This window comes from Anopheles coluzzii, chromosome 3 (genome assembly GCF_943734685.1).
Source record: "Anopheles coluzzii chromosome 3, AcolN3, whole genome shotgun sequence".
NCBI lineage: Eukaryota > Metazoa > Arthropoda > Insecta > Diptera > Culicidae > Anopheles > Anopheles coluzzii.
Window position 1 is genome coordinate 36320555 of NC_064671.1, and position 21570 is coordinate 36342124.

Consider the following 21570-nt stretch of genomic DNA (forward strand, 5'->3'; position numbering starts at 1 on the left):
GATTCTTTGAATTCAAATGCTAATTATAACCAGTAAAGCATTGGTTTTATCCTAACAAGGCAAAACAATCAATTTCAATCCCATTCCATGCGATTTATCGAACTAAAATTACAGAATGCAAATTGCAATCCAAACTTGTCTACCAACCCTACCACCAAAGGTGTATACAGTTCAGACAAATGACAGCTCGCAATCAAATCTCCAACCTGACAGCCGTTTTCCCTCGCACGATACGATTTGTTTGGCAACAAATTAGCACGGAATTTCTTACTTTTTCGCCATAAAATAGGCGCAACCGAACGTACATCAGGTGCCTTTACTTCCCAAATCCGACCGCTTATCCATAAAAACAAACCCTCGCCTACCCCATCTCCCAGGGCGGCACACAGCTGCAGTCGGAGCGGAACAGCTGACTCGCGGCACACACGCACAACAGCATGGAAAACATTGGACCGTGCTCCGGGCTGCCTCACCACCATCGCCATCATTTGTGTGTCGTCCGCGAGGGCGAAAACATGTCGCCGCTTTGTTTCGAACCGAACTGAACCCTCTTGCTGTGCTAGCCCACGCAACCGTGCCACACACCAAAGTGTCCAAATATTTACACGCTCTCCAGGGTCGTGGAGTGGCTTTAGGTTGTGCTTTGTGTGTATGAGCGAGTACGCGACGACCGAAGTGCGGGGTGCCATCGAGCCAGTCCAAAGTTCCGTGCGCCGTATTGGGGGCGGCGGGCGAGTGCAATCGTGTCACGCACAACGGCACACCACGATGGCCACCAGTGGACAGTACGTTTTGATCATTAACCTGAGGAAAAGCTTTCTTTTAGAACATTGTTAAGGGGCTGGTAAGGAAATTGGCGCGTGTAGAAGAAAGTGTGTTCATTTAGTTCGACCGTGCGTGTGTGTGTGTGTCGGTGAATGTGTGTACATGTTTACATAAGTGTTTCTTTCCGGTTTGTCCCCGTTTTCGAAAGTTCCTTGCATTGGTGCGGCCACCGTCTCTGCCCAACCCGTTCTGTGCGAAATGTCTAAAAACATACTTTTCGTCTTTGGATGTTCGACTGCCAGTTTCCTTTGCAACAGCGTACAATAATCGATTCAAAACATCATTCCCCCCCCCCATCTCCACCCCCTCATCACCACCAACACCTTCACTCTTGGAAGGGCTCTTGAATGCCGAGGGTTGCTGACCTAAAACACGAGACTTCGCTCGCCGCTCGGCTGCATTGATTTGCCAAAGCCGTTGCAATAGCGAACATTATTATGTAATGCCAGTTGTGAATGCAACGCGACTACGCACTTTCTTCTACTACGATACCACCAAACATCACAACCACTACCACCACCACAACACCACTGCTACTACTACTATCAGCACTGCTGTAACAACGGGGGCACACATAGACACTCACAACGGCAGCGCGAGCATTTTGCCATCCTTCTCCATGACAACCGTGCGATAAACCGGCAACTGCTCGGGACGAAGCAACGAAACCGTTGGATTTTGCAGGAAGAAACATAAACAAAAATCGCAAGCCACCCGGCCCCACGGTGGGGTACTATTTTCGGGCTGGTTCAGGCTTTGCAAATCCGTTAAGAAAAATAGGCCAAGCAGTAGGCAGTTGTTTTGCATGGATGCTTGGACGGTTGGAGGCAAGCAAACGGAGAATGGTGCAAACAGCGAGCATCGAAAATTTAGATGATTTTTGGTGACAACAAAGCTGACCAAAGCTAGGAAAAAACAGGAAAATTTCTTAAAGGGACAGCATCATCTCCTCGAGCAGTCGATTAAATCCCTGGTGCCTGGCGTGTCGAATGCACCAGTGGAAGAGAAGGGTATTCGGGGCGATCCTTTAATCCATTTTAACGAGCACTCCAACGTGGTCCCGGCTGCACAAGCGGTAAGTTCATCTCTCTTTTAACATGTAAACCATTTCTAGCGTCGATCTAGTTTTAGGGTATGCAAATGCAAAAACTGTTCTTGTCGAATGCAGGCTGTCGGATTATTAACGACCAACTAAAACCCTTTAAACCCCTTCTGCTGTGTGTTTAGCATCCGTAAAATCGCCGTGCAACACAATCGACTAGCACAGACCAACAGGCGCATCCGGTTTGTGGTTGTTGTCTTGTTTGCGTTTTTTTTTTTGGCTACCAATTTTGGCGACAAACAGCCTATTTATAAACCACCCTCCCGAAGGCAACCGTAGGTGTGTGTGTGGTTTTGGTGTGCCGGTACACGAGTCGCTCGTTGCGGCAGTCATCCGGCGCCCTTACACGAAAGATACTTCTGCATGCTTGCTTAGATGGCGACTTTTCGAAGGGATGCAATCATCCCCGAACGCAGGAGAGCTCGTGAAGCGCTAGAATCTCGGCGTATAGTAGGCGTTGCAGCCGAACGGTAGTCGTGTTCCTTGACACGGTTGTGGTGTGTTTGCTGGCGACCACCAGAAGTAGTCGCGTTCGATCGTTGTCTCTCTGCCGGTGCCACTATGAGCGATATGGCGATGGACGGGTCGCGCTGAAACGGGTCGGAATCGGATATAAAGTGATTTCAGATAATTTGATTTGATCCGTAACTGCCGGTACAACGGAAGTGAAGTGTAACGAAACGAACATGGTGGTGGCGCGCAGCGTTGCGGAGAATGACAGTAAGTTACGAACGGCAAGTTAACTCACAATTGTTCATACCCCGTGGAAGCGTTGCTATTATGCGCTATAGCTTTATCCTTCCTTCCTACCACTACCAAGGGTTAGGCCACACAGTGTTAGCCCCGCACACACACACACACACACAAAACATCGATTGGCTTAACCCCTGATGTGTCGACTTGCTTCATTTCTGATTGTAATATTCATGAAACAAATCGATTTCTCATGCCAGCCCTTCCCCGTCCGTTAAACGCAAAAGGACAGTTCGTTTGGAGGCAAGCACTGAGGCACCCGGCGCTATGCTAATGCGATTGGAAATCGTTACGCTAACGTTGCCTCAAACAGGAAATCGCTCCCATGCGTCCGGCAGGAAGGAAAATTCCAGTGACTCACCCGATCTGGCAAAAAAGGCCAAGGACATTGAGAGCGAGTTCGATAGCAGTGACAAATGTTTAAGCCATGGCGATGGGTATGATCGTATGAGATCGAGACGAATGGGAAGATTTCTGTCACTTTGGCAAACTTACAAAAATCCAACACCCGGAATAAGACTCGTAAAAGCATGTATGTCTATATTTTCCGGCACTCGCCTAGGTGTTACTAAACGAGTTTGCAGTGTGAGACTGTCCTTCAAATGCAGCACGTGCACGTCTTCTTACACAACAGAATAGACGAAAGCCGCTTCTAGCAGAGCAAGGAAGTGACGGGAGAGGACCTAAATTTAAAAACAAATCCTTTCCCGTGTCGGTGATTCCGTGTATGGTTCTCAGCTGCAAGCGCGATCACTGACACGATCTCTCCCATTCCTCTGAGGAAGAGAATTGGATTGGATTGGATCACTTCCCTGCAAGTGCAATGTCTTGCTGCGGTGCGTCGCTTACGGCTGCTCTCTTGTGCTTTACAAAGACGTCGCCCGAGTTGAGTTCAATGTATTCAGTGCGGCGAAGAAGGGCAACGAGCCCTTTTTTGTTGCTGTTGTTTACTGAACAACGTGCATTCTTCCTGTCTTATCGTGCGAAGAGGCGAACGGAGAATAAGAAAGAAGCATCAATTCTGTACGTCTGAAACATGTCTACAATGAAGCGGGAAAGCAGCGTCACAACAACAAGAAAGAAAAAGGGCGTGCAATGTGCTCGGGAAGCCACAAGGTTTGGCAAGTAGCGGGAAGCGATTCAGTATGCGATTGTTTATTTTTGGCGATAGAGAGACAGCGCACCATTCTGGGGCTTGGCTTTTAGTGCTTGGCTGCGCCTACTATTGGTGTTGGTGATGTGTGGTGATGTATGCTGCTTTTCGGCAACTGCGGCCTCGCTGGCCTCGCAATAAATTGCTATCAATTTTTCGATTAAAACCCATCAACCCCCGGCTGTCGGTTGTCTCCTCACTCGTTTCAGCCCGCGGAACGGACGAGCCCCCTTCTTCTCGCGGAGGTCAAACGGTACGGACGCGTCAGAGATGTTGTACACCACCACCACGAACAACCAACACATCGACATGGGAGGGTCGGTCGGTATCGATAACAATATTCACCGTTTGTGGCGTTGTTATTTTTGCAACGGCGAATTGTTTGGAGCGACCAACAAAAAAAGACGCGCAAACGAAGAAACGCTGCCTGGTTTAGGCTTTTGCGTCATCGTCCCATCGGGGTCACCCTGGATGGGGTGACGTCGTTGAACTTCGGAGTGGAAAATTCGAACCATAGGATGGGGGTGTGTAGCTTACCCTCTTCTAATGAGCTGTTGGATTTGAAACACAATGCAAATGATTTATGCGCAATGTTTTTTTTTATGATAAGATAATCGATAGCCTCATGTTGAAGTGTAATTGTGGATGTGATCTAGTGATGGGAAAAATGAAGATTTCGCCGGAATCGATTCCGGCTAGCTTCGAAGTTTTCTGGAATCGATTCCGGATAGTAGGTCCAGAATCAGTGATCACTATTTTTGAATCAATTCCGGAATCGGCTCCGGAATTGGTTCCGGCATCGGCTCCGGAATCGGAATTTGCTCCGGAATCGGAACTTGCTCCGGAATCGGATTTGACTCCGGAATCAGAATCAGCTCCGGAATCGAATACGGCTCCGGAATCGAAATCGGCTCCGAAATCAGAATTGTTTTCGAAACGGAGTCGATTTCGGCATCTTCATAGGAATAGGCGTTTGGGTCCAATGATGCTGCGTGTTGATAACGGCAAAGAATCAAAATTAACTTGTAAATGATCTATTCACATGGAGATTCCCGGACTTATATCGCTTCCCACACTTCTTATTTCCGGATTCCGGAGCCGATTCCGATCCTCGAATCGATTCCGGAGCCGATCCCGGAATCGATTCCGGAATCGGCTCCGGATTCAACTCCGGAATCAGCTCCGGAACCAACTTTAAAATCGGCTCCGGAACCAACTCCGGAATCGACTCTGGAATGGGAATCGATTCCAGCATCAGAATCGGCTCCGGAATTGATTCTGAACACGGAATCGGAATCGGGTATGTCCGATTCCGAGCTCCCACCACTAATGTGATCAGCTGAAAATCAAAGAAGTGGTACAGAATAGAGGGAAAGGAGGACATGAGCTTAGTCGAAATATGACGACATAGAATAAGATCGTCCATTTAATTCTTGATCAGGTGATCAGCATTCTTCTACAGATCGCATTTTTTGCACTATTTACAACGACTATGGCCATTGATAACAGCCGGTAGAAGCGGTGTCGAATATAGTAAAACATGAAGCACCTGATTAATTTCACTGATAACCGCGTAACCGTGGCCACTTTCACGGTCCACGGTCGGCTCACCCAGCCGATACTACCGCGAACCAGTATTATTATCTCACCGAAATCTGCGTATTAGTTCAATTGACGAAACACTATTACCGCTTTCGAACGGCATTCATGCACACTATCACTTGCCCGCGCGACACAGACCGCACCTTGTCCACCCATCTCGGGGCCCACCGGGCTTATCACCTTTCCGCGGGGTGGCGTTTTGTAATACAAGGGAGAGGAGTCGAATGAAATTGGCAAACGATCGCGTGTGTAACCAACAAACAGTAACTCCAGCTCGATGATACAACCACTACCAAAGCAGTTATCATCGTCGTTCCGTGCCGGCTGGGTGCTGGTTGGCGCGTCCGCGTGAACATTTGCGCCGGAATTTCGCTTCACCTTGCGAGATGTAAGTCGATGCCGACGGAGAAGAGCATTCGGTTGCAAGGTTTGATGGTGGGGGCATTATTATTGATGAAGCAATTATAAGGCTGCTCCAAGAATCAGCTGTGATAATGAACCCACTGCGTCTGGAAGGTTGCTAAAAAACACTGGCTTTAAGTTCGCTTTCCGTGCGCTCCATTCCGCGACCACTTTAATAGCGTAATTCCCTTTCTACGTACATACATCCGTTAAGCTTGAAGTTATTTGATACACATAATTTAAACAATTCTTTCTAATTTGTTGCTTTCAATTTCTTCCCAAACAGAACCATCGACCGGTGAGGCAGCTGCAGCAGCGAGCGACGGCGACACGACGATGCAGCAGACGGCGGCGGCCACCGGCCGGACGGAGATGCGCCCGGTCAAGTACCATTACGCCGACTCGTTCTGGTGCACCTACCTGGTGTCGGTGTTTGCGGCCAGCATTGCCGAAACGGTCACCTACCCGCTCGATCTGACCAAAACGCGCCTCCAGATACAGGGCGAGGCGGCGGCAACAGCGGTCGATGCCGAGGGTGCCGTCAAGAAGGTACGAAGGTGGTGTCTGTGTGTGTGTGTGTGAAGTGTGTGGCTGTCGCGTGCCCTATCTAATCTGGCTTGTGCTGTACAGTGGAGGTGTTTTGTGGCGTATTATCGGGCAAACTCGTTCGAGATAAAGTGGCCAATAGGTTTAGACAGAGATGAAAATTAGAGATAGGTTTGTGTTGTTTAGCATTGTGACATGTTGGATAGTACAATGTTGCCCGGAGCAACTGAGATAAGATGTTTTTGAGGAGTTCTAGAAGGGTGCAATTGTAACTATTTATTTTGTCAATTTGCAACATGTTCCTAATCAACTGAAATAACAAAAACGTGGTCTATGACGATAGGTAGAGATTGTTTGGAGAATTAGGGAAAAATATTTGTTTTGAAGAAATTCTGGAAAATGTATCAAACATTTTTAAGCTTTATTTGAACTTTGAATCCAATTTTCTAGACTTTATTATGTAGGTCAAAGGTCAAACGATATATTTCCTAAAGAAGGCCACACCTTCTTCCTGCTTTGTAGTTCAAAACAACAATCTGAATTTTCTGAATATCTTCCCATTTCCAGCTCAAATACCGTGGTATGTTTGCAACCGCTACTGGCATCATCCGCGAGGAAGGAGCGCTAAAGCTTTGGCAAGGTATCACGCCCGCCCTATACCGGCATCTTGTGTACAGGTAAGACTGCGCTGCCAAACAGTCTGCAACGGACAGTTCGATAGTAAGCCGTGCACACAAAATAACACTTTTTTATCTTCTTTTCTTCCAGCGGCGTTCGCATCGTAACGTACGATGCCCTCCGCAAGAAGCTGCGCAATGGGAAGGAAACCTTTTCCCTCTGGCAGTCGGCCCTGTCCGGCGTTGGGGCGGGTGCACTCGCCCAGTGGCTCGCTTCGCCCGCCGATCTCGTGAAGGTGCACGTGCAGATGGAGGGCAAACGGCGAGCGATGGGGTTGGAACCGCGCGTCCACAGTGCGGCACACGCGTTCCGCGAAATAGTAAGCCGCGGCGGTGTGTTTGGGCTGTGGAAGGGTAGCGTGCCGAACGTGCAGCGCGCCGCGCTGGTGAATCTGGGCGACCTGACGACCTACGATACGGTGAAACACTTTATCATGCACAAAACCGGGCTGCCCGATTGCCACGTGGTGCACATCATGTCGTCAATCTGTGCGGGTTTGGTGGCGGCAACGATGGGCACGCCGGCGGATGTCGTGAAGACACGTATCATGAACCAACCGACGGATTCTAGTGGCAGGTAAGTTCATGCCGAATTGAAGAAAGAATCGCTTATCGCTGATTTTATGCACTAATGCCACTGCTCGCTTCATTGCAGGGGACTGCTGTACAAGGGTTCGATTGATTGTCTGCAGCAAACCATCGGAAAGGAAGGCTTTTTCGCACTGTACAAAGGGTTCCTTCCCGTCTGGATCCGTATGGCACCGTGGTCGCTAACGTTTTGGCTTTCGTTCGAGCAAATACGGGCCAGCCTTGGTGCTAGTGGATATTAGGATTAGGAGCAGGAAAGCCACAGCTACTACAAAGTGCACAAAGTGTAGGTTTGTTAAACACTGTTCCCGATCGTTCAATTTTTCGCAGAAATATCCCGAAGTAACAGATTAGTAGCTCCCTTTTGTCCGGCACATTTTTCTCTTTTTGTGCCATTTCCGTTTACACCATTCGTTGTTCTTCATCATTAATAGCCTCTAGCTCATTATATGTATTATGTTCTTTTGTGCGTGTTTTGGGTTGTAAATATTATTGTCAGCTCACGTGTACATGTCCCCACACGCTATGGAGCTCATCGCTACATTTTCCAATACGAACGAGAGCTATCGTTGTTCAGCTGTTTTCTTATTTGAAACTGTGATTTAGAGAGTATAGTTTGGTCAGAAAAGAAAGCAACGACTCTTTCGAGAAAGGGCACACCGGCTCGGTGCCGGTCGGATGGTAGCTGCCGTAGATGGTAACTTGGTCCCAATTAGTGTATGGTTAATTGTGTTTGGATTAAAGTTTTGGTTTCACGTCGACAGTAGCACACCTAACTGCTGCTATGTTTGTGATTGGTATATGCGTATCAGCATCGGGAAGGGCGGTCGATTCGTTCGTTTTTCATCATCACCGTCTCTCCGGTCATACATCAATACGGCTCAGGGAGTACAGTAAAACAACACACTTAAACCATAAATAATCTCCTCTGGAAAATGTTCCTCTATCCTCTTGAAGAAACGGTCAACTAAAATGAAAATTGTATCGAAAACACTCCTCCTCTGCAAGAATGTTTTTTTTTTCCTGGAAGTTCCTTAACCCTTCGAGCATATGTGCAAATATGCAATCGAAACCTTACGCCTTCTTGCGGTGAGTGGAAGAACCATCTCCTCATGTAACTCTTAGCAAACTCCCACGATAAAAAAAGGAAAACCAACGACGACAATACCAAACCTTGTACGATAAAATGTAGCATTAAATGTTTTACGGTGGAAAGGGTGCAGGCATAAAAAGGCACAGAACTCGTTACACGAGCGTTACTACTGTAGTATCATGTAGCAATAATGAGGATTTTGGTAAAAGCAAGTAGTGAGATCTAGCAAACGACCATCGTTTGGTTTTAACGATAGTAGTATGCCCAAAAGCAAGTTGATAAATCTATTGATAGCGATAGAAACTTCTCCTCTTAGAAACGGAAGACATTCGTTATGTTTGTCCCCAAAACAACCGATCAACTCCTTACTATACACAACCATAACTATAGCCGTGTTATATAGAATTCTTCTCGAAACTATTGTAAATTGTACATAGAGTAGGTTAGATAAAAAGAACTCTGGTGCAGTTTAATTATTACGTTAGTCAACAACCACAACCTACGGGATAGGGGTTTACAGTTTTGAAATGGTTGCAACATAGAGAAGTAAAAACGTACGATAAATAAATGAAAATAATAGCCAATAGCGAACTTACATTCCTGTGAAAGTTTAGTGAATATCACATCTGTGTTGAAGATTAAAATTTTTCTGTTTAAATTTATAATTATTACTAATTATACTAGATATGATTTTGCCAATCTTATTCTTCTTCGGCACACCAACCGCTGTCGCTCAAGGCCTGCCTGTGCCCACTAGTGAAGTGAGCTTGGCTTTCAGTGACTTATTGTTACCATAGCAGGATAGTCCGTCCTACGTATGGGGACGCGGTCTATTCGAGACATGAACCCATGACGGGCATGTTGTTACGTCGTACGAGTTGACGACTATACCACCAGACCAGGGCCCAATTTTGACAATATTTGATTTATTTGCGCAAGATTCCTTTTTTATTATAATTATTTATTACGCTATGGCAAAACTTACTTACTAATAATTTATAATAATTTATAATGTATAATTTTCAGAAAGAAAGCATAAAATTACTCATAATCGGATGAAACAAAGTCAAAAATCAACATGAAAATAATTGATCGTAGTCCGAACATACTGAAAAGCGAATCTTTTGCACAACACTGTACGTTGCCGGTTCAGAGCGCTGACCAGAGAGACTACGGGCCATTCTACGGAGAGCAAAATGCGCCCAGCTGCAAGGCAAAACGGTAGAAAATGAGAGATACTTTTGACCTGAATCGCTAATTTCGTGAATCCGTTCAATCCGCACTATGATCAAAAATCAAGCCGAAGATTTTAACATTTTTAGATACTGGTAAGATACTTGTAAACCAATACTATAGATAAGTTAATTTAAGAAAAAAATAATGTGAAAATTTGAATATTTTCTAACGGTTTCTCTTTTCATCTCCCGTTGCAGCCACAAACATCCCAACGTTCGTCGATTTTTGCCACCTCGTGCTTTACCGCGCGGCCATTGTGTCGCACCGGGACCGGTTCTCTCTAACCCGCGAAATAAAACGAACCTCAGTGTAACGGATATTACGACTGTAGCCGCCGAACAGTGAATAGTCTCGTACATACATCGCAACCACACGCCGGTCGGTGTATTCGTTTTGCGTTGTCGTCGTGTTGTCGTCTGCTGCCTGCTACCCGCGCGTTCCATTACATTGTGTCGTCGTAAGAAGCTTCCTTCCAACCGCTACAAATATGGCCAACATTGGTAAGTAGAAAAAGGGGAACTAACCTACGGGTGAATTTGCTGCTTTATAAGGAAGGAAGTGGTTGATTGAACGTGGCAGAAAAGTGTGTGACTAACAAACGAAAAACTGCTTTAGGTTAAGTGAAATCAGGGATCAAAAAGATCACGCAGTTAAGTGAGCCAGATGATGCAGATGGCTTTCCACTTGTAAGGTGTGAAAAAACACAAACGAGCTTCCATCGCTCAAGATGTTTCCCAGAGGCCACTTCACACTAGTCGCCACCCGACCGGCATTTTTGGTGAAAGTAGCTATGTGAGAGAGAGGGTCGAACAAAACGACAAAACACCATTCCGCTGTAGGTGGATGTTTCTAAAAATAAATGCGAAATTTTGTGATTTTTCGCTGCAGACAAATGAGTCAGCTCGAGTGCATATGGATTGGTAGCAAGGGAAACAGTTTCCGCACGGCTTGCTGGGTTGGTAGGTATTGCCAACCGGAGGGAGATGCTATCGATCGAAAGTATGCACATCATCCCACCCTCCCATACGGGGTCGCCCTTCTACTTTGTTTTGCCTGTTTGTCTGTTTGGAAGGTCATCGAAGCGTTATTTTTGTTTAACGCGATGAGGTCAGCGGCAGTTGAATTTAATCAACAACAACCACTCTCGTCTCCTATCCCTGCCGGCTTATCGTCGCGAAACATTCCACTTTTGCCCACGATCGCCTAACGACTGTCGTGTGACTGCTTGTATACGATCAAATCTCTTTCCCTTGATGACCAGCACGATGATTCGTGGTGGATGATGATGTCACCGTCGTCTTCCACGTTCGTGCTAGGCGGCTTTAGTAAGTTGCCATGAATAGTGCACCGCTCAACGCGGGTGTAGGCATCCATCACACTCTCCCCCGCCGCCACTGCACTGCACCAGGCCCAGTATTGTGGGCTTTGTGGAATTGCGTGGCCCCACAGCACTCCCACTTTCCTTGGCGTGGCTGGCGGCCGCCGTGTTGCTAATAAAATGCGGTTGTTATTCGAGAACGTGTTTTTTTTTGTATGGAAAAGGTCGGTCGGTATGACGCTATAGCATTACCTTTGCCTCGTCGTCGTCATCATCATGATGTTCCACAACCCGGTGCGGTGCAATGGTGATCGTTGTTAGTCGTCGGCTAGCGGCTAGCGCTAAAATGGCTAAATTATTCCGAAAGTGCACCGGTAAGCGCATATTTTCCGTTTCTCCTCCTTCGTACGCACCATCGCCGATTTTGGTTGACCAAATGGACACTGGGCAGTGGGGGGAACTGGCCGGTTGCACCTGCCGCATACCAAAAACTTCGCAACATCGATATGTTAATGGCCAATCTCGAAGAAGAAGTTTGAAGTAGCGAAAGAAGATAATCCCTGTGGACACAATATGTTATTTTCATTGCATGCAGCTAACGTACAGGAAAAACACAACACGAAACGACGACATGCCCAAAAATCGATCGATTTTTGGCCACCGGATTTTATCTCACCGGTGCGTTGGGTGATGATGATGCAATGCGACGGTTTTGTTTTTGGGAGAAACTCCTTTTTAAGGCTTTGCTTTTGTATCGATTTCGCCAGTTCTGTTCCGTGTGGAGAAATAAGAGGTACACGAAGCAATAACCCTGTTGACCCTTTGCTTTGAATCAATCAAGAGGAAAGTGGGAACGAGCGAAGAAAAACTATTTTCAGTCAGAAACATCGAACAAAAAAACTGCAAAAGTACGCGCAGAAGAAAACAATCTCTGTTCTACTTCGGCTGTGCCCAACGAAGCGTGTCCCATTTTATGAGCGTATGCAAGGGGACCGCAGAATGAGAAGTTCCGTTTTCTGGGATAGTGGTGCCAAGATGGGTGCCAAACATCATGAATCAGATTACGAGTTTTTTTTATTAACAAAAAAAATAGGAAAAATATTATACCACACCATCATGTTAGAAAGTTAGAATAACAACAATACACTTAGGTGCTACATTTTACACAGTACTCGACTGCTCAGCGCATCGATCCACAGCTGCCTACGCGAGGGAAGAGTACGCAAAAGCAATGCGCGCGCTAACGAGCGACTCATGCCTGGACAGCCGACAAGCGGCGAAGAAACTGGTCAATTAGCACCTTCAATTGTTACAAACTAGCTTTGACTAAGATAAGGTCAACAATGATGGCTCCGTTTGCTGGAATGTACTAGACCTGGCCAAAGAGAGATTGAGGGATTTTGAAACCATTGCAACCATCACCACGTGGGCGCCTTTTTATTCAAAATTTATCTAACGCTTCCCGTTTTCAATTTGGTCGCAAAAATCATCCACATTTTGTTCATCACTAATACTGCACCCACACATCGCATAAGATCCGGTTGCGCACCGTCGATACAAGGAGAAAAAGATTGTAACTAACCATGCTGCTGCCAGTACTGCTGCCGATGCCGGTGACGATGGCCACGTGGCTGAAGAGCATGATGCGACGGCAGAGGCAGCGGTAGTAGAGGAGGCACCATTGGAACGGCAACAGCAACCACAAACAAAGCTGTCCAGTGGGGGTAGCGTTGAAACTGTTTCCGGTGCACCAATCGAACGACGTGACCCGATCGGTAAGTAGATCGCGTGTACGTTTTTCGTTCGTCTCTCACACACACAATGCGCCACTACGGAGGCGCTTTAATGGTGCCTGTGGGTACGACATAAATATAGAAAGGTTTATGAGGGTTTTGTGGCGATTTTAACAGTTTCGATTGTGTAGCTTGATTTATGTATGGGAATTGTGAATGAGGTGCTACTGTGCAGGTTTTCCCTCTTTTCCTCCCTTCTCCGACACGGCCCCTTTAATATCGTTCCACAACCATTTTTTGTTTCTATTTCCATACCATCTGAACTGCGAAACTACCTAGAGCTGGAAACGGAGGACAAGCTGGAGTACCGCTTCGTGCCAACCGGCAACGGGGTGGTCAACTTCAAGGTGCGCGCACCGAACGATGCCCACATCGCGCTCACCACCAACCCGGAGGAGTCGGACCCGATGCTGGAGGTGTTTATCGGTGGCTGGAAGAACACCAAGTCGGTCATTCGCAAGAACCGCACCAAGCCGGACGTGGCGGAGGTGGAAACGCCCGACATTCTGAACGCGGGCGAGTTCCGGGGCTTCTGGATCCGTTGGCAGGATAATGTGAGTTCGTGATTTTCCTCGTAATCGTAGCAAGATGAAGATTACTTTAAATTTCCTCTTCCCTTTGCAGGTGATTACGGTCGGTAATGAAGGATCGGCCGCTGCCTTCCTGTCGTACGAAAACCCGGAACCGTTCCCGATCAACTGCGTCGGTTTCTGTACGGGCTGGGGTGCGACCGGATCGTGGCTGATTGAACCGGCCTCGGAGCAGGCGAGCCCATCGGCCCCGACGGCCGCCGCCCTGAGTGCTGGCGGAGCTGCCTGCTGGGTTGCGGCGGCTAATGGGGAAATTCCCCCGAACGCGGTGGTCGGTGGTTCGGACGGTGAGGATATGTACATTGGGCGGGCCCAGCACGAGGGTGGCATCATCCCCGGAAAGGTGGTCGCCTCGCACGGTGTGTGCTATATTGCGTGGGGTGGGGCCGAGAACCCGAAGGCCGAGTACGAGGTGCTGTGCGATTTCGGGGGCGAGTTTGTGCCGGCGAGTGGTAGCGACATTCCGCCCACGGCCCTGCCGGCCGGCGAATCCGAGGACGGTGAGCCACTGTTCATTGGGCGGGTGACGCACGAGGGCACGGTGACGGTGGGCAAGGTGCAGCCGTCCCACGGCGTTTGCTACATTCCGTACGGCGGTCAGGAGCTTGCGTTCGCCGAGTACGAGATCTTCGTCAGTCCTTAAGGAGGGCGTCCAACGCGCCACAAGGAGGGTCCGTTACCAATATGCGTTAACCCTTTGCGCCACTGCCTTTGCAGGGGGTGGCGAGGGAGATGTTTTAGAATTATGCTATAAACACACACCCACACACACACCAACACATTTTACATATAAACATGGCGCAGCACGCAGTTAAACGCACAGTCAAACACGCACACATAGTCAGGTCGAAGGAGAAGCAGTGCAACGGGGTCGAGCTTACTTTTAAAAAGCGCATGCCTGCAAATGTTATTGAACGATGTTTAATTTATGAGCTTTAGATATTTATGATACCCCACAGCGAGATAACAGTATAATAACCCTTTTCAGTGCAGTAGCAAGGAAGCAGTTCGTTAAAATAAATGATCTAAAGTAACAGGAACGGCGAATTTATTTATTTATGTTGGTCAGTGAGCACACTTTTTGCATGGATCACATCACACGTTGAAGGAAATAATAAAACAGAATTTCATTATCAAGAGATATGGCTTTAAAAGGATATGTATACGTGTTTCAATTAGTCAGAAAAATGTAAATATTTTACAAACAATCTACAATGCACTCGATTTCTAGTATTTTGTCGCCATAACGGTCAAATCAAACGTTCAGTGATTGCTCAAGAGTGAGCTAAATCGTTCTCATTTGTTTACATTCACTCGTGAGTGCAACTCACCACAATTGTCGTGAAAACACTATTTATAAACAGGCTAGTTTTAGTGTCTGGTTATCAAAAAGTAGTACCGAATACTGTAAAATAGCCACACGTAAAAAATGTTATTTAATAAAAGCACTACATACCATTCCAACCTGTTGCACCCGCCATGAGCAAAGCTTCTCACTGCGTCGACTTTCCTCACGACGCGCTCACTTTGTTATGACAGTGCGCGCTCACGCCCACCGATCATCTCAAAGCAGCCGTCGCAAGGTGGAATGTCCAGTTGTGCAAAAGTTGTGCATGAAATTGCGATGCAGGTGCAGTAAGGGCTGATCAGCAATCCTGAGGATCGTTCCGTAAAGGGCGTTCTAACGAAACCAGTAGCCTTTATTCAACAACATGGTGAATTACAGTAAGTGTTTCGCTTCGCTTTACGTGTCATCGATTGTTAGAAACTCCGTGCCTGTGGCTCCTGCTCCCTGTCCCTGTGTGAGTAGTGGACTGATGACTCACCGCTAACCTATTCGTTTTGCAGCGTCCACGCCGCGGCACATCCACTTCTACGACATCCACGATGACGACCGGTACCCGCGCACCGCCCGCAAGCAGCAGCTCCACCGGTGGGACGCGCTGCACAGCATGAAATGGGTACCGTACCAGGACAGTGGGCCCCTGCCGCCCAGTGCCGTTGAGTGTGGCACCAGCAAGCGCACGAAGCTGTACCTGGGCCGGGCCGAGCATGCCGGCTCGGTCACGCCCGGCTTCATCAACCCGGCCAAGAAGGTGTGCTACATTCCGTGGGGCGGCAAGGCGCACGAGAAGAAGGTGTGCGAGATCCTGTGCACCGCCGGGGAGTTTGTGCCGTGCACCGAGACGAACGTGCTGCTGCGGGCAACGCCGGCCGGTGTGTCCGAGCAGGGCGAACCGCTGTACATCGGGCGGGTAGCGGTGGACGGGCAGCTGGTCTGCGGGAAGGTGCAGCGATCGCACTCCGTCTGCTACATACCGTACAACAGGAAGGAGGAACCGCACATCAACTTTGAAGTGTTTATCAAATCGCAGCAGTGAAACGCGGCACCGACTGGTACATAGATACATTATACTCGTGCGGCGACGAATTACGCTTAAGGGGGTGGTGGCGTTGGCCCATGCGATGCGATTTTTTAACGGACGAAATGTATACGGGATTTGACCGATAACGTCGGACGTGCGATTGCATCGAACGACCGAACCAAAACTCCTTGATTCCGTCGGATCGTCGCCTCCGATTGTATCTGTCATCGTAATTATGCAGGTTATGTAGGAACAATATCAGCTTATTTTTTATGTTTTTTTTTTTAAATCATGCAAATAATCGCAATTTGAACCGAAATGGCGTTTGACGGCAACGTCCGATAAAATCGCATCGAACGGACGTTTGCCACCACCCAAAAGGGAATCTTAGATAATGGCTGTGTCAAAATTTTAAACCTGATAGTGAAACGCATAGCGCACTATCGGCTGTAGGGACTGGGGAACGGGGAAAGAAAACAAAAGATTATTTGTAAACTATTAAACTGCACGCTAAATACAAGCCGGTTGTATGGTGACGCGAAACGGTTTATTCATTCAAAAAAATGCAGCATAGAGGTAGTCGTGTTCCCGGTGTCATGTCATGTAAGGAGGAGGGTGGACGTGAAAACGTTGCGCATTCAGCGCCCAGGCACTGGTTGATTATAGCCGGCGGTGGTAACGTAAACATCGTACTCGCGGAAAGCTTTCTCCACCCCACCGACCGCGATGTAGCAGCAGGAGTGCTCCGGCTGCACCTTGCCAACGACCGTCGTCGATCCCAGGCGCACCAGCCCAATGTAGAGCGGTTTGCCGTGCTCGGACACACCGCCCCGCAGCGCTCCGTTCGGGATGTAGCCGCCACCAACGTGTACGAAGTGGCCCTCGTACCCGCACAACACCTGGTAGTCGGATTTGGTGTGCTCCTCGCCACCCCACACGACGCAGCACGCCTTCTTCGAAGGCACGATCCGGCCCGGCACGATCGAGCCGCGATGCTTCGCCCGCCCGATGAACGTCACTTCGCCTTCGTAGCCGCCGACGACCGCATCGGGCGGTACCAGCCCTTCGGCCGCCTGCACCCAGCGGGCATTATCGAGGTAGGCGTGCTCGGTGTACCCCTGCGACGGTACGTTGTACGTAAAGTGAGCCGTGAACTGGCGGTTGCACATGGTTAATTTGCTTTGGGAAGTTTCACACTGCAATCAAAGTACACTTTGTCACACTTGTTCGCTGCGCGAGTATTAAGAAGATGCCATCAAACCGTCATTAATCTTCTTTTTGGTACATTTGGTATACTGTGGAATTCGGCGAAAACATATCACACATACTATCGCCGTTGAGAATATTCTTTCGCTTTGGTTGTTGCAGATTTTGCATTGCCTTCAACAACACACACAGACACACACAGTTGGGGGATATTTATGAAATTAGGGGTTGTAAAAGCCAACTCGCCTTTTGTCTTTAAATAAACACTTTTGATTACACTTACCACTGGCACCGTTAAGCATATTAAATGTGTTTTTGTTCGAAGCCAACCACCAATTCCCTTGTTTTTTAAGACTCATCAAAGGCACCCTTATACTCCGCTTTGGACACGAAAATTTCGTAATCGTTGAATCTTCTCAGTATTCCATTAACTACGGCCTGGCAGCAAAACTCGTCCGGCACTATGCTCCCGACCACCGTCACCAGCCCCATCCGCACCAACCCGATGAATATCGGTTTGCCGCGCTTGGTCACTCCACCCTGCAGGGACCCTATCGGGCAGTACCCGCCGCTCGTCTGCACGAACCGCCCGTCGTACCCGCACAGCACCTGATAGTCGTGGACGGCGTGCTCCAACCCCTCGGACACGATCAGACAGGCCTTCTTCGATGGTATCACCCGCCCCGGGACAATCGCTTTCCGATGCTTGGCCCTTCCGATGTAGGTCGTTTCGCCCTCGTAGCCAGCGACGACCGCTTCCGGCGGTACGACACCTTCCGCTGCCAGTACCCACCGGGCACCGCTCCAGTTGTAGCAGTCGTTGTAGCCGTAGGACGGATACAGCGGCGGTGGCTCACTACCGCCCCACATAGCTTCTGCACTGCTCTGGCGTTCGGGGATCTCCTCTGGTGCTGTGCGTTCCGTTTCCTCCCAACACAAGCGCACACTGAATGTCAGACTGATGGCGCCGCGATGTCGCGATTTTGGTTCAATAATAACACGCACACGCACACACACCATCAAATGCGCACTCTCCCCAAAATAAGCACGCACACCCCCAAAATGTATGTTGCGCTCGGCAGCATGCCCTGCATGCTTTGCATCCCCCCCACCGACCGTTGCTAATATGCTCATCGCGGTTGCTTTGATATGCGGGAAAGGGGCGGGCCTTTCACAGCGGTTTAAACTCCAGAGCACGTGGTCATGCGGCTTAACACGTGCAACTTTCAAAATGCTTTCTTCGTTGCATGCGCATTTTATAATTTTCGTTTTGCCCAATTAAATTCAAAACACGTTTGAGGGGCTTCATTAAATATGTAAAATATCGTATTGTTGACTGACGAAAGTTTTTAAAAATATGTAAACAAAGCTTTTAATTTTTACTTAATTTAACGGTTTTTTTATATAATTTACAACACCCAGCTTTGTTTCTAAAGTTCAACCTGCCAATAGAAGTTGACTGAATTTATTGTTCACATCAACGTACCCCTCCCCATCATCGCTTTCACTCGACTCGTCCTTCTTGCCCCCGTCCCAATCATTTGCCGGTCGAATCGTGATTGGTTGCACGTGCACTACTGGCTGCTGCTTCCGTTTCGCTGCCTTTCCCGTCTTCGCCCTCACCGTTCTACCCTTCAGCTCCGGTACGTAGGTTTCCACAAACCGCACCATCACGCAAACGGCCGCGTAAAGTGTTGCCGAGTGGCGGAATATCACCGTACGCTCGTACTCACCAAGGTCCGCCAGGTTCTTCATCCCTTCGTACACGTTGTACACGAACAGCGTATTGTACAGCTCGTGCATGCGTAGATTTTCCACCGGATAGCCCAGCAACGGCGTGAGAGCGTACAGATTGAAGCAAACCGACTGGAAGCTGGCCAGCGTGTGCATGGTGCCGGCCTCGATCCACATCTTACGCCTTCCCCTGACCTCCTCCTCTTTGTACGAAAAGTGTTGTATCAAATGGTCGTAAGCGAGCAGTGCCGACGCACGGGAAGTTCCGCTCGCTAGCTTATTGTAGAACGTTCGGTTAAATGCAACGTCCGGCTTCCCTGCAGACTGTTCGCTCGTTTTGCTTGTTTGTCGCTGTTGCTCCAAATACTCCCGATGTGCCTGGCGAAACTGGTCCACGTTTCGGTTCAAGCTTTTCAGCGCCTTATCCACAATTTGAAGCTGCAAAATGCACACCACGAGCGCATGCACGTACGCCAAGTTCACGTCGGGACAGTTCTTCGCCCAGTAGATGATCGCCAGAAAGTAAAGGCGCAAATTGCTGGGCACGCTGCGGATCGTTTCAAACAGCTCGTCACACTTTTCGATCCCAGCGTCTTCGAACAGCTTCCGCAGGATGGTAACGTTTGGCAGCTTGGCAGGATTGTATTCGACCCCTGCGGGCAGACAGGCATCGGTAACGGTAGCGTTCACCACACCCGTACCGGGCACCCGTCGCGTAACGTACTTAAACTCGGTCGTTTTTACTTTGAAGCTTGTTTTGAGGATCGCAAACACGGTTCGCAAAATAGGACCGCTCAGCCTGTTACTGTCCTGTCGCTTAACGTCCTCGATCTGGGGATAGTTGATGTACAAATTCGAATGGATCAAATCGGCCAAAAAGCGTGGCACTTGGGCTGCGCTGTAGATGCGCTTGAACCAGTCCGGCCAGTTCCGGTCGGTGAACTTGTTGCGCTTCAGCTCCGGCCCAATCAACGGTTCATGTCCATCCATAATGATCTCTTCCGCGTCAGATTCTTCTTGTAGGAGGTCATTTTCGTCCTTGTCGTGCTCCTCATCGCAGGAGTTGTGTCGTGACAATTCATCTTCCTGGTCATCTTTGCTTTTCTCCTTTTGCCCTTCGTTCGATGCAGATTCGTCCTCTTCCTCTTCCTCACTATCGAGAAAGCTTGCCTCGTCGACCGTTTCTTCCATCGTTTCTTCACCATCAGCAATCGCTCCCAATCGTGTTTGAAGATCCTTTTCAATCTCATCGTCCTCCAGTGGCGTTTCTTGCGCAGTTTGATCCTGCAAACCGAAGTAATGCAACGCGACGCAATCCTCACAATTGTAGCCACGGATCGCCGTCAGTATCTGCCGGTACACTTGCTGCTTTTGCTCGCCCTTGATGTGTCGTATGATCGCCCGCGTTGCAGATTCAAACGTGTGGTTCTGCAGCCACTTCAGAATCACCTTCAAACGACGCTCCTGCTGATTGATTTTCCGGTTCACCCGGCCAGTACTTATCGCCTCATAAAACGCCCGCAGCACATTCCGCTCGATGTAGTCATTCCCCAGCAGGACGGCAAACAGCGGGATCATCTCTTTCCCCAGCTGGTCGTGCGGCCCAGTCAAATTGTCGATCGTGTACAGGCAACAGTCAAGGTAGGAGTACGTTTCCACCTCTCCTTCACCTTCCACCACGTCCTGATCGCCGCACTGAGCGATATACCTTACCCCATCGCCCCGTTGTCGCGCCTTTTTCGTCTGCTTTCGCTCCACAATGCCAACCTTAAAGTTTTCGCCCTCCCTGTCCGACACCTTGCGGTACACCTTGCTCGACAGCGTCACGTACGGGATGTACTGCACGTCGTGGATGTAAAAGTCCGAATCGTAGCTCAGCACGGGACAGCCGAGCTTGCGGGCCAGGATGGCCACCTCATCGTCCGCCTCGAACGCGCAGCGCATGAACGCAACGCCCGACTCGCGCATCGCGTCGACGAACACTTCTCGCAGCATCGGGGGCGTTGCGCTGTTGATCGCGGGCACGTGAAAGCCTTTCATCTTCAGTATGCGCTGCTGCATCCGGTACCGCACGATGGCGATCTTGCGCGACTCGTAGCCACCGTCGAGTAGCACGTACGGGACCACGTTCACCAGCTGCAGCATGTCGAAAAAGTCCACCACCGTGCGGTAGTACGCGTCGTAGTTGCCGCCCAAGGCGAGCCCAACTTTTTGAGATCTTTTGAACAGCTGCACGCACAGGTTGTCGCCATCGATCACGAGATTTGTGTCGTGTAGTTCGTGCGGTTTCAGATAAACTGCTGCGTTCTTTTCAATGAAGGTGGTTAAACCACGGACACCCATTTTTGGTGGGAAGTTACCGGGGGAAAATCAGCAGAAAACTAACTTTGCTGCAGCGGAGTTTTGCACGCGTGCCGGGTTTGTTTACAAATAATGAAGACGGATTTGAAACCCGTACAACATGGCAAGGCTTTTTGACGTTTAAACATCGCTGCATCTCGCTCATTTTCTTTACTCTTCCTTTACTGCCTACAGTGCTCTTTTCAAGGTGAGCCCTCTTCCACTTCACTTCAAACACTTCGTACA

The 21570-nt window shown here is 48.8% G+C and overlaps 6 protein-coding genes across 10 annotated transcripts; 3 read left to right on the top strand and 3 right to left on the bottom strand.

The window, feature by feature from the left end:
• The first annotated feature begins 248 nt into the window (after positions 1-248).
• Positions 249-9325, top strand: LOC120959945 (mitochondrial uncoupling protein 4). 4 transcript variants are annotated; one of them, XM_040383743.2, is made up of 5 exons: positions 249-1900; positions 6124-6386; positions 6951-7060; positions 7152-7637; positions 7716-9325. In XM_040383743.2, the coding sequence occupies exons 2-5, from the start codon at positions 6174-6176 to the stop codon at positions 7888-7890; spliced, it is 984 nt and encodes a 327-aa protein (XP_040239677.1). In that variant the 5' UTR covers positions 249-1900; positions 6124-6173; the 3' UTR covers positions 7891-9325. The 4 variants fall into 4 exon arrangements, with proteins under 4 accessions (XP_040239677.1, XP_040239676.1, XP_040239678.1 ...); XM_040383742.2 differs by lacking the exon at positions 249-1900 and adding an exon at positions 2269-2647; XM_040383744.2 differs by lacking the exon at positions 249-1900 and adding an exon at positions 5586-5823.
• Positions 9326-10289: 964 nt separating this feature from the next.
• On the top strand, positions 10290-14718 carry LOC120957917 (uncharacterized). 2 transcript variants are annotated; one of them, XM_040380373.2, is made up of 4 exons: positions 10290-10477; positions 12831-13070; positions 13368-13642; positions 13713-14718. In XM_040380373.2, exons 1-4 carry the CDS (start codon positions 10465-10467, stop codon positions 14319-14321), a joined length of 1137 nt encoding a protein of 378 aa, XP_040236307.2. In that variant the 5' UTR covers positions 10290-10464; the 3' UTR covers positions 14322-14718. The 2 variants fall into 2 exon arrangements, with proteins under 2 accessions (XP_040236307.2, XP_040236309.2); XM_040380375.2 differs by lacking the exon at positions 12831-13070 and having other exon boundaries at positions 10295-10477.
• A 504-nt stretch (positions 14719-15222) lies between these two features.
• Positions 15223-16580, top strand: LOC120957920 (uncharacterized). The gene is made up of 2 exons (XM_040380383.2): positions 15223-15403; positions 15527-16580. The coding sequence occupies exons 1-2, from the start codon at positions 15391-15393 to the stop codon at positions 16057-16059; spliced, it is 546 nt and encodes a 181-aa protein (XP_040236317.2). The 5' UTR covers positions 15223-15390; the 3' UTR covers positions 16060-16580.
• Positions 16570-17213, bottom strand: LOC120957921 (uncharacterized). Its single transcript, XM_040380384.2, has one exon. The coding sequence runs from the start codon at positions 17211-17213 to the stop codon at positions 16683-16685; it is 531 nt and encodes a 176-aa protein (XP_040236318.1). The 3' UTR covers positions 16570-16682.
• Positions 17214-17587: 374 nt separating this feature from the next.
• On the bottom strand, positions 17588-18474 carry LOC120957923 (uncharacterized). Its single transcript, XM_040380385.2, has one exon. It carries the CDS (start codon positions 18382-18384, stop codon positions 17599-17601), a length of 786 nt encoding a protein of 261 aa, XP_040236319.2. The 5' UTR covers positions 18385-18474; the 3' UTR covers positions 17588-17598.
• Positions 18475-18587: 113 nt separating this feature from the next.
• Positions 18588-21445, bottom strand: LOC120957914 (protein asteroid). The gene has a single exon (XM_040380371.2). The coding sequence runs from the start codon at positions 21325-21327 to the stop codon at positions 18688-18690; it is 2640 nt and encodes an 879-aa protein (XP_040236305.2). The 5' UTR covers positions 21328-21445; the 3' UTR covers positions 18588-18687.
• Between the last annotated feature and the right edge of the window lie 125 nt (positions 21446-21570).

Excerpts from the sequence above, each read along its gene's own strand:
- LOC120957923 (XM_040380385.2), bottom strand. The coding sequence starts at position 18,384 with ATGAGCATATTAGCAACGGTCGGTGGGGGGGATGCAAAGCATGCAGGG.
- LOC120959945 (XM_040383742.2), top strand. The coding sequence starts at position 2,614 with ATGGTGGTGGCGCGCAGCGTTGCGGAGAATGACA. Across the intron at positions 2,648-6,123 it reads CAGCGTTGCGGAGAATGACA|AACCATCGACCGGTGAGGCA; the intron begins GTAAGTTACGAA and ends CTTCCCAAACAG. Across the intron at positions 7,638-7,715 it reads CCGACGGATTCTAGTGGCAG|GGGACTGCTGTACAAGGGTT; the intron begins GTAAGTTCATGC and ends GCTTCATTGCAG.
- LOC120957921 (XM_040380384.2), bottom strand. The coding sequence starts at position 17,213 with ATGTGCAACCGCCAGTTCACGGCTCACTTTACGTACAACGTACCGTCG.
- LOC120957914 (XM_040380371.2), bottom strand. The coding sequence starts at position 21,327 with ATGGGTGTCCGTGGTTTAACCACCTTCATTGAAAAGAACGCAGCAGTT.
- LOC120957917 (XM_040380373.2), top strand. Across the intron at positions 13,071-13,367 it reads CGAACGACGTGACCCGATCG|AGCTGGAAACGGAGGACAAG; the intron begins GTAAGTAGATCG and ends GAAACTACCTAG. Across the intron at positions 13,643-13,712 it reads GGATCCGTTGGCAGGATAAT|GTGATTACGGTCGGTAATGA; the intron begins GTGAGTTCGTGA and ends TTCCCTTTGCAG.